Source organism: Fulmarus glacialis, unplaced genomic scaffold (genome assembly GCF_000690835.1).
Source record: "Fulmarus glacialis isolate BGI_N327 unplaced genomic scaffold, ASM69083v1 scaffold31236, whole genome shotgun sequence".
NCBI classification, from domain to species: Eukaryota; Metazoa; Chordata; class Aves; order Procellariiformes; family Procellariidae; genus Fulmarus; species Fulmarus glacialis.
Window position 1 is genome coordinate 32,365 of NW_009216721.1, and position 11,498 is coordinate 43,862.

Here is an 11,498-nt window from a genome sequence, read left to right on the forward strand (position 1 = left end):
CCGGTGGCTTCTGAGTACAGGCACGCAGAGTCTCTGCTTAGAAACGACTGCCACTTAGAAAATAATTCAATTTTAAAATTACTCAGGCAAGAGTTTCAAAACTCGGAGGAAGTGTGTTACACTAATAATTTTCTTAGCAAATTATTAACCAGGTGATGAGACAGTGCTGGCTCTGTAAAGTGAGCCACACAGGACGAGTGCGCTCTCAGGTGGGCGCGTTGTCCTCGCTGTCTGACAGCAGGGAACCAGTTGCAGCAAAATTACTAAAATCACAAGTAATTAGTACACTCAATTTCAGTGTCTCTAGGCAAAAAGCCACTATTTTGATGATCTTACCTATGTGACCACAGAGAATAAATGCAGAAATATTGCAGGATCCTGTGTGAGGCGGTCACTGAGAGAGGAGCTCCTGCTCACCGCAACATCTATAGGAGATTTCTGGGGTGAAAGCACCACGAGGAGGGGGCAGGTGGGGGGGGTTGTCAGGCTGCACACTAACATCATACATTCTCTGGTCGTGGCAGATGCTGGGATTCACCTTATTTCCTGCAGCCGTCCCTGCCTGACGTTAGGTCGCTACACCTGCAGGTCACTGGCCCATGGTCCCTTCTGGGGGGGCAATGGCAGGAGCGAGGCTTCTCCACAGCCTTTCTGGAGCATAGTGAAGAGCTAACATGGTGTTCCCTCTTTTAACTGGAGGGGGTTACATTTAGAGACCTAGAGGTCACCATATAAATGTCCCACAGAGCCTGCCACATTTAAAAGTGCTGGCAGAGTATGACCAGCACTGTGACATTTAGCATAATTTTAACACAGGATGCCACGTGTGCCTTGGGTGCTACCACACGCTTAGCGTTGCATGGGTCCTTCAAGTGGACAAGCACCAAAGAAGCCACATTTTGTCCTGCCCCGTCAGTCCTGTGCTACCCCACTGAACCAGAACTGACGAGGACTGCAGGCAAGGTGGACAGTTCTCATTAAATATTATTTTGTGCATGTGGAAGCCACATTTGTTAAACACCAGTGGTGTGCTGAACACCACATAGCCCGCAGCATTTGCCCTTCTAACTGAGCAATGGTCTCCAGTGAGTCCAGAAAAGAGAGTCGGAGGAGGACCAGCCCCACAGCTCTCAGTGACTTTTATCTCCTGCACTTGTGGGTCAGACACAGGAATGATTTATGCAATACATTCAGCTCTACAGTCTTCAGAGGCATTGCAAGGAATGAGTTGCAGGGTTCACTTTTGGAGATTCAAGAATTTATTAGTCCAGTAAAACACCATTAATACTCCTTAGCACTTCAACTCTTCTCTGGGTGCCACAGCTTTCTCTAAAAAGCCTTCCCAGAGAAAAGAAGAGCTGTAGCTTATCATAGAGGCAATACTGCACAGAAATCAACTGCTTCCTTCCTCTGCTGCAGCCCTCTGTAGATCACACCATTATCACCACCAGGACGGCTGCTGTCAGGAGCCCTTTCTCCCATTTATATCTGCACTCCAAACAGCCTAAGAGAGAGAACTCTGGTTCCAGGGGGTTGATGTTGAAAGGTTTGTATACATGAGCGTTAAATCCACAGGGCATCCATTGATTTTATTGAAAATGTCTTTATTTTACTTGACTAAATTTTATCAATAATTCTCCCAAATCCAAAAGCACGTAACACCCTGCAAATCCACATAATGCCATAACAATGAATAATTCCTTAGTGTGGTTTTTTCCCAAAGCATAAGTAAACCTTTCTTCTTGCAGTTAATCTGTCATGATTAAATTAATTAAAGCTGGACATGCCCCCTAATTCCTCTTGCTGATCTGATCTATCTTCCTAAAAAGAGCTTTTTATAACAGCTATTACACTATAATTGGTATTTTGTGTGTTCTTAGACTTTTTTTTGCTGTATTTATTTTATTTTATTTGGACTCCGTGAGTTTTGCCATTTTGGCCTTGGTGCGCTCACTGCTGTGACTCACGTATTCCACAGCTACTGCCAGATCTCTGGGGCCAAGGTTGTAATTATCGCATTAGGATCTGTCATTGTAGCCCTGACTTAATAAATAACCAAAGCAGTGATTAGAATCGCTGATTGATTCACATCCGATATGAACAGAGGGACTGTGGGTATTAATGGTTTGAAATGTCAACATTCTAGACTAAATTAGTATTAATTAGTCATTCCAGGTACACTAGCTGTTATATATAGTAAGCATTTCTGCATTTGATAATCTGGTGATGATCAACTAAAACCGTGACTCAAGGCCTCATAAGCTGCAGAAGAAAGCCCTGGCCCTTCCTCTGTGCCCTCAACTGGCTGGACCCATGCAGATCATGGCTGATGACCAGGGTCGCTTCCAGGTGAAGCTCGAGGTGCCCTTCAGGAGTGCAACACAGGCATTGCAGTCCCAGGTGGGCATTTGGTCCATGGGACCAGGCTAGACCTGGTCCAAAGCAAGAAAAGCCCTGAAACATGCAGCGTGTGGATCCTCAGCACCAGCTCTGTCACTCCACATCCAGAGGTCGGACACCCTGACAGTGTCTGACCAAACTGAACCAACAACTCCATGGAGCGGATGCTGTCGCTGGTGGTTCTTCACACCCCAGCGTCCTCCGTGCTCTCCCTGAAAACTCAGAGCAAGGCAGGAGCCTGCAGGCTAGACCAAGAGGGCCAGCGGGAGGTTGACTGGGATGGTGGAGGTAGCTCTTTAAATTGTTTTGGTCCAACAGCAGTGCTGTGCTATTCAGAGGGACTAGCCACAGCCCCAGAGGACAGACTTGCAGTGATGTCTACTCCCCGTGGCCACGGGAGAAACGCGGTGATAGGGCATGCTGTGCGTGACCACCACACGGCTCTTTGTGGCAGCTCTCGGGAATGGGCTTACCACATTGGTTTTTTCTTTAAAAAATCATATGTTGTAGAAGGAAATTTTGTTGTCCTGGGAAGGAGTGGAAGGAGATGAGTGAGGGCATGAAAACTCGCTAGGCAACTCCAAATTTTTACAATACCGTCTATGCATCCAGTGATGCTGTGAACATGGATGCCTTTTACCCCTAAAGGCTATATGATCAACATGGACATTTTGTATTTCTTCAGAACCTGCTTGGTTTAGATTTGTTGAGTCCATAGCTTGACAGATATAGAACAGACTAAAGAAAAGTGCTGGTTGCTTTCAGCTATACTTTCAGTTCTTAAAAATAATCTTAAAAAATTGTTTCATTTGTGTGATTTTGTTTCCATTCTTGACTGGGGAAAAGGTTCTGAGAGTTTAAAAGTTCTGAAAACTGGTATCGGAGTGAATATCATTCTCTAGACTGCTCTGGGTCGACCTTAATTTGCATGCTGACAACTCAAAAGCATTTATTCAAAATCCAGCGACAGGGATCTTGTCTGTGCTCTATTCAAAATGTTGTTTTCTGTTCTTGCCAACAGTTTATTCTACATCAGGAATTCCCTTCCAGGGAGATCTGAATACTGCATAAGTGCAGAGTCATCCTGCAATGTGATATTTTACCCCTAGAGAACTGCTAAAAGTCATCCCCTCAGAAGAGGGAATTTTGGGCAAACACTCAGCAAGCTCATTCCTTTCCAGAGCGTTTGGCGCATGAAAGCTGCCCAGCCCAAGATGGGGAACCCAATTCTTACCTGATTAGTGTTGCATTTTGTTGCCTTCATCATCAAGGAAGACGAGCTGCCAGGCTGGAGATTTGGCTTTTCTGAGCCTTCTGCGGGCAAAATGTAATGACTATACCTCTACCTTGAACTCTGCAGTGTGCCCACAAAAAACAACGTAGTCAGGAGGAAAATAACACAATTATGCCCAACAGTAATTGAGGATTAGGGCACACCACGCCAGCTACCTTCTTTCTGTCCCTGAATGTAGCATTTCACATCTTTTCATCTCCAAAACTGGGGTAACGGTACTCGTCTACATTTCTACAGTGTTTTCAGGCTTAGGTCCAAATACCTTTTTTAAGAATGATTTATTTTTATCTCTGTCATCACAACCACATTTGCACGAGGGATACCGTGCTTTCATAGCTTTGGGGCTGCGGGTAATTCTTGCTTTGTGAACCTAGGTTGCTAAGTAGCCTGTGGCCAGAGATGTAAGGAATCCTTGCTGTAGTTATCATGTAGCAATCTTGCCCAGCATTCAAAATATTTTTTCAACTTGAAAAAATTCTTAGGGATTTCCCACTGAAGCTCAAAGGCAGTCATATATTTTATTTATTTTATTACAAGGCATGTAAGTAAAAACTTGCATATCTGAAAAAAGATATTAGATAGAAAAGTAATAAAATTAACATTATTCTTTTAAGAAACTTGTTAATAAATACATTTCCCCTCAACATTAAAATGCTTGTTATTTTGCACAACAATAAATACAGCATAGCTCCTGCATAGAGAAATACCAAGGCAAGGATACAAGAAGTCCATGTGGTTTCTTAAAAAAGCTCAGGTGATTTATAAAGGTTTGGCATCCTGCAGTTGATGCACTTTGATACAACTTGCACTTTAATTTTAATTTTGCTATGATTTTTAAACAGTCCCGTAATACGAAAATGAGAGGAAAATTTGTTTGATTATAGGATTTTTCCTTTAAATATTTTCAAAGTAAGAGATGTGTAAACTCATTAAAACCAATCCTTGAAATAAAAAAAAAAGTGTTTTGGTGGCTATTCTACAAAAATGCAGATTTTTCAGCTATGAGTGCTCAAGCCTGACCAGCCAACTGGCAAAAGACCAATCCCCAGTCAGTTCATCAATTCTTTACACAGTTTTAAAAAAGAAATAATAATAACAAGGAGAAAGAGTAAAGATTGTAGTATTCACTTCCCAAGTCATGACGGTTCAAGGTTCTTACACTATTATCCGAAGGTGAGAAGAGAAACAACAGGTATATTCCAGAACACTTCCCAGCATAACTTTGGGTCATTCTGGTCTATACTTTTCTTTTAAAACTACCAACAAAAAAAGAAAGAGAGATATTTCCATGCACTGTGCTGTTCTTATGCCAGCACGTATCATCACAATCACAACTGTGAGCCTAAGTCACTTTGATAGCCCAATCTAATATAGATTGATTGATTGTCCCATGACATAGTTAGATAATGTCCGCAAAATGCCACAACCTCTGGCAGAGTCCAGCATTCTTAAAGTACCGATAGGTCATGGCAAGACTTGGACTTGAGTTTGAAGGCCATGTTCTTGTTGTTCTTGGCAACTATTTTGCCCCAAAACCGCCTGGCTTTCTTGGGGATGCTCTCCCTCCGTTTCTGGTACGCCAGCCGCTTCTCATTCTTTTCCTTGCTGTCCCTGCGGAGCCGGACTTGCCGCACGATGCCTTCAAACAGCTCTTTCACGTTGTGCTGCACGGCTGCCGAGGTCTCGATGAACTTGCAGTCAAACACAACGGCGCAGGCTCGTCCCTCTGCAAAATTGCAAGGCGGATATATCACGATGCGTCACGAGCAGGGGGGGAGGCAAAGCGGCCGCAGGCTGCCACGCGCGGGGAGCCAGCGCCACCGGGGGAGTTCCTCAAGCCTAATATAGGCACAGATAAGTCTTTAATCACTTGATGCTGCCTGCTAGCCCATGATTCATCTGCTCTGTGTCACACTCCCTGCCCAGCAAGGGGGGGTGAATCCCCTCCTGGAAAAGGCCAGTCCCCGCCATCGGCTGTGAAGGGACCTGGGGCTGAATGACTCGTGCCAAGACACCGAGGGCTGAGAGGTCAGCCATGACTCAAAACCACCCGGTCATCTTACGTGCAGACTCCCTCAAGTCGCATTAAAGGGTGATGACAGCACCCTCCATGCACACAGCACAGCTCTTGTCCCCACAGGAGGCAGAGCCCAGCCTCCTCTGTGGGTCCTGGGTGTAAACCAGGGCCTTGGAACAGTAGCAGCTTTGGTGTGAACAGACACATTTACAAAACCCTTAAATAAAGGCAGAACTATGCCTATGGCTTTAGAGGTACATCTGAAATCATAGTTCTTGTCCTTAATTACGTGAACCTAAGCTAAACTTGACAGCTGTCTTTCACACGCAAGCCAATTTATTCTGTCTTCTGGCTTGCCGTGAACTCATCACCAGGATGACTAAAATGATGTGAATACACCTGCTATCTTTCAAAATATTTTTCAAGTGAGGCAGAGAGGAATGAGAAGCCAAATAGGCATCCCTGGGCTCCTGATGTACTCCTCAGTTCAAACTCTTCACTTGGGGCAACTGTGACAGGGGCCAGAGGAACTGTGCACATCCCCAGTGGAAAAAAACGTCTAGATCAATTGGGAGGTAGAAGAGCGGAACAGCTTCAGAGAGAAGAAAATGCCACGCAGAGGAACCTGTGTTTCTGATGGGCCAAGATGAGTTCACCCAACGCATTGCTGTGTGTTATGTTGTGTCACCTAAGCCTCGAGGAAGACTCTCTAAGAGGAGATTTTACTGACTGCAGACCTTGAGAGCCGGCAGCAGCTTTCCCAGCAGTCTCTCTATTCCTATTTATGGGCTTAGGGCTCCCCGGGCTTTGGGAGAGTGGTACAGGTTGGTTATTCTTTTGTATGCAGCAGCGGGAGGGCTGGTTTAGCATCCCAAAGCAAGGCAGCAGGAGACCTCTCCTGAAAGGCTGCACAGTCCCTGCCCAGACTAGCAAAACAAAGGGTGAGAGGGAATTTTAATTCATTGGGGAACTGGTTAAATGAAGAGATAATATTTGACAGCAGATTAAAGGGGGCTAAACTCGTTATGCATAAACATGTATTGGAAATCCAAAGGGTTTCCAGCTAACAGAGAAATCACATGCTGCAGTGGTCTTATGCTAGGAGCTGGAAGGGAAGAAATTCAAGCTGCTTTTATGATGGTACTTAATAAATTTATGAAAGGGATTATCTGACATGTTACAGCATTATCAAGGGAGGCTTAAGGACCTGGCAGACCCCTCCCAGTCCTCTGCCCTCTGTTCCAGTCCCCTGCTGTTTTATTGCTCTTTTATTGCCCTGTCCTGATCATAGCATACTCCCTCAGCTAGAGCTCTCCTTTTCGTTCAAAAGCTACTAGATGACTCTTAACATTTATGTCATTTTTATCCTCATGATTTTCCTTACCTGCCACTGAAACTTCACGGCACCTGACAAGGTCACTTTTGTTGCCAACCAAAATAATGGGGATGTCTTCTTTCTGGCGTGCCCTGCGGAGCTGTATTCTGAGTTCAGAGGCCTTCTCAAAGCTCGCCCGGTCTGTGATGGAGTAGACAATCAAGTATGCATCTCCCACTTGCATGCAGTGGTCTCGAATCCATTCTCCTTCACGCTGTTCAAATGAAACAGTTAGACATCGTTACAGCCAGAACAGATTTTACTTAGAAAGTATAGCATTAGAGAATCCAAAAAAATGGGTACGGTTTGAATCACAGTTATACTAAAAGTAATTCCAATGCGGTGATGGTATGAATACTTCACCACAAAGGAGGGCAAAACTTGCCCCAAATAATTGATTGTGCTGGCTTTAGACTGGAATGAACACGGTCTGGAAAATGGCTTGAATGTTTTGTTTTATCATTAAAAAAATAAAGAAGGCTTGCACTTCTCAGCGTCACACTGCAGAGCCGTTAAGCATGCTTGGCTTGGTGAGGGGGTGGGTTAATCCTATATTTTCCCTGATGCTGAAGTATGGAAAACACCTACCTTCTTTTCCAAAAGATACCCACTTTTGATATCAGCACTCATACACACTTTTCTTTTGGCATTTGACTAGAACAAGTAAAAGTACCTTATTATCCCACATGTCGAGCAGTATAATGGTTGCACTTTCCCCATCCACCATGAGGGTTCTTTCATACGTGTCTTCTGGAAAGAAAAGCAGAAATGTTGGGAATATATTATTTTGTGGCATCACGTACATTACAAAAAACCAAGGAGTTAAATATGTATAATTTGTTCACAGTTCAAGTTATTGAGCCAAATTTTATGCTGGCTCACATTCAGTTCTTTCCTCATTCCCATCAGCACTGAACCTGCCCTCTGTTCATTACTGGTTGTCTTACTTTTCATGATATATGAAGGAGGCTGAAAGATCAGGAAACGAAATGTTCATTATTTTGGCTGATATTCTCTTTATCTTATGTGGGAGAGAGAAAATAGAACCAGTGGAAGAAATAACCAAAGGCTGAACATTTGCCCCATGGGAGCAGCAGAGTCCAGCAAGGCTGAGTAATGGAAAATATTTGCTTTCGCTTTAGCAGGGACACTTTACGGGTGAACAGTCACTGCTGCTGAGAGCAATACAACTAATAGCCTACCAAGCAATGAGGACAGGGTTTTGTGAGACAAGAGCTGTTGAGTTTTAGAGAGGCTGAGACTTCTGCTGCGTCCTAGTTCTCTCCCATTTCACGGTTTCCCACATTACCTTTGATGTCAAAAAGCAAAGGAATCAAGAAACCACAGAAGTTCAGTTATTTTGTACTGAGGCCACAAAAATTCATACCTAGATTATAAATGCCATGTGACAAAGTTCTGCTTAGATCTGGGGGGGGGGCAGATCTTCTCACTCATAATTTCGATCAACCCTTGCTGTGAAATCTCAGTCTAGCTTCTGCTTCAAATACTAATCTTCCTTCTTTTCCCCAAACCTGGGGACATTTGCATGAGCAATATGGGGTTTGGACCCATCTCTAGTCTTGCATTGCTGGTCAGTGAAAAATGCCAGGCTTTGGGCTTCTGAGCAAGCCACCCCTCTCCCTGCAGTGTTTAAAAGGTCTGTCCCAACCACACTTGTAGACAGGACTGTGTCTTAACCCTTGCCTCGTAAAACTTCTGCTGGGCATTAATGGAGTGAACTTTCCCCTAAATTGTAATCAGAGCCTTTCCCTGAAGCCACGAATCTTCATCCATGCAAAAGAATGAGCCAAAAATATTACACATTTTAAATAAAATCAAAAGGAGCCCAAGCTTGACACAGATTGAAATGGAGAGATTAAAAACACAAAGCTAATCAAGAGAAGCAGTTTCCCTTGCAGGCCCAGTAGCATGATACTTGTGGTCATGAGTTAGATTGATCTTACGGTCAGTTGCAACACCAGTCCATAAAAGCAGCTGTATTCCCTCTGTGATTTGGCTACCCTGAAACCATCCCCTCTTGTAATAATATTTCCAGTTTGCAAGCTAAAGTTTGGAGAACAGTTTCTTCAACTGATTGAGCACCTGTGTGGGAACAAGCTCCATATACACCAGAGGACAACATCCAGAGGACTCCTTCTCCACTCTGTTACGCATGGAGAGACTACAAATACGGAATCACACTCCTTGAAAATATTATGCCCAAATGGTCATATTCAGCACTGATTTGCACCTTGGTCAATCCTAAGGGACTGAAAGTGAGCAATTAGTTCATCTCCGTTTATTTCGAAGCTGACACTAAAAAAGGAGGGAAATATAACAATAGAAAGTTTTCTGATACCTCAGAAGAGCTGGCCTTGGCTACACTCCAAGCAATATTGCTGGGAGTGCAAAGAGGAAACCATACAGCTTCGCATGGAGGAGAAGGAAACCGTCTGGCAAGGGTGTGCAAAGTAGATGAGCTGCCTTTTCTGACTGCTTGCCCAAGGGTCCTACTCTAGTTCGCTGGTGTAGCAGTAGGAAACCTTTTATCAGAGATACGCCAGGCTGAGGAGCTGGTGGGATTACAGGAAAAGTCTGTGGTAGAAGCTGAAGGCAAAGCACACCTGAATAACTGATTCAGAGTGACTGCACCATGGGGAACTACAAATCCCCAAAGGCACAAAGATCTGTGCCCCCAGTCTCTGAGAGCAAGCAAGGAAAATGTGGGTCCAACCTTCCTGATGCTGGGCTGTATTAAATCCTGGCTAAAACCTCCCCTAACCGGAGAGGTGAAGACACAAAAAGCTGTCCTGCCTGTGTTTTGCCGAGGACTGGAAGAGAAGCCCAGAAACTCTCTGTGCCAGCACTGGCAGTGTTGCCCCCAGGGAGTACAGGCAGGAAAGAGAAGGGATACGGGAGAGACGAGGAGAGTCCTACATACTGATGAGCAAAACCAGCCAGCAACCTGCATGTCCTCCAAAGGTGACAGCGTCTGCCTCCTTAGAGCCACAGCAGATTTCTGTTGCAGCACAACCCTTCCACATCAACATCTCACACACAATATAGCTCAGGGCTCAGGGCCACAGCTTCACCTTCTGCACGATCTGATCTTTCGGATTAAAGAACATTTCACAACACTAAAGCAAGGGACACTAGTGAGGGGGAAACCTCAAAGAAAGCCCTACAGCTTGTGCCTTTTCCCCCCATTTGGGCAATGGGAATTTTTCTACACTGATGAAGGACTTTCGTCTGTTTTTCCCCTGGGGGAACCCACACTGGGCAAGTAACATGAAATGACGAGGAGATGTATTTTACTCAAACTCCATACAGCCTATGCTGAGGTAATGTGTTTATACAGAAAGGCTGAGATTACTTTTAATGGCAAATATTTCTGAGGTGATTGAAGGACTCAGCTTATTATTTCTAAGCATTTCATTCTTGTAGACCATGAGGACCTTCAGTTGTTTTCTCTCCCCCATAGAAAGCTTGGTCAGCTCCATGGAGCCAGTGGTGACACAAATGTTGGACCAGCATGAAAGCTGAATCAGCCTCCTGTGTAGCATCATCACAGGCAGCAATGAGGCAGCTTCCAACAGGTATTTTGAAATGAAATAGCATGAAAATCTGAATTGTTCTCTTTTAGAGGCTTTTGATCGTTGTTAGTAAGTATCTTACTCATCTTATTTTGCTTTCTTGTTTTCTTAAGACAGATGCATGTGTTGAATCAGTTTTGGTGATCAGATCCAAATGTTTGTTACCTCAATTTTCAATTAAATGGCCTCTCTGATTTTCTGTGCCAATTGCTACTGCCAGGGTTGATTGCAAGCAAACACGAACACCCCAGGGCATAACAACCTACCTCCCAGCACCTCACAGTCACTGTCGATGCTGTCATGCACCCCTGCAAAGATGTTGGCTAGCGAGGACTTGCCTACGCTGTGCTCCCCGATCAGCACCACCCGGTAGGAATTGCTGCTGGACTCAGAGGAGATGACGGAGTCGGACGACTCCGAGGACCAGCTCCTTCTGTAGTATTCATCGGGACTGATGGTGTATCGCTTCTGCGGGTTGTATTCATTGGAGTCTTTCTGGACAAGCAGGTTCTTTCCATCAGCAGGGATGCTCCATCGCTGCTGCTGCTGCTGCAGGCTGCTGTTGTGGGTGCGACGCATGGTAACGTTGTTGAGGGTCATTTTTTACCCCTAGTGAGAAATAGTGAAATCACAAGCATTACCCACAAAACATTTAGAAACACATTAATGCCTCTTATTAACTTTCAAGGTAGCATGTCCTGCTCTTCTACAGGGATCTAGTACACAACAAAAGAAAAATTAGACTTTCTGCACTCTTTCGTAGTTGCTGGTACACAAAAAAATATTTCTAGTTGGTGAGTCAGAGGCTTTTTCCTGGGG

General features: G+C 44.5%; 1 protein-coding gene across 1 annotated transcript; it reads right to left on the reverse strand.

The window, feature by feature from the left end:
* Window positions 1-4,216: 4,216 nt before the first annotated feature.
* On the reverse strand, window positions 4,217-11,296 carry GEM (GTP binding protein overexpressed in skeletal muscle). Its single transcript, XM_009579404.1, has 4 exons — window positions 10,946-11,296; window positions 7,760-7,836; window positions 7,096-7,300; window positions 4,217-5,420 (listed from the first exon to the last, which is right to left on the reverse strand). The coding sequence occupies exons 1-4, from the start codon at window positions 11,277-11,279 to the stop codon at window positions 5,143-5,145; spliced, it is 894 nt and encodes a 297-aa protein (XP_009577699.1). The 5' UTR covers window positions 11,280-11,296; the 3' UTR covers window positions 4,217-5,142.
* Between the last annotated feature and the right edge of the window lie 202 nt (window positions 11,297-11,498).

What these genes read in the sequence shown, in the direction of transcription:
- GEM (XM_009579404.1), bottom strand. Translation starts at nt 11,279, where the DNA reads ATGACCCTCAACAACGTTACCATGCGTCGCACCCACAACAGCAGCCTG. An exon ending in TGACTGTGAGGTGCTGGGAG is followed by an intron (nt 7,837 to 10,945) that starts GTAGGTTGTTAT and finishes TTTTCTTTCCAG; the next exon opens with AAGACACGTATGAAAGAACC. An exon ending in TCGACATGTGGGATAATAAG is followed by an intron (nt 7,301 to 7,759) that starts GTACTTTTACTT and finishes TCATTTGAACAG; the next exon opens with CGTGAAGGAGAATGGATTCG.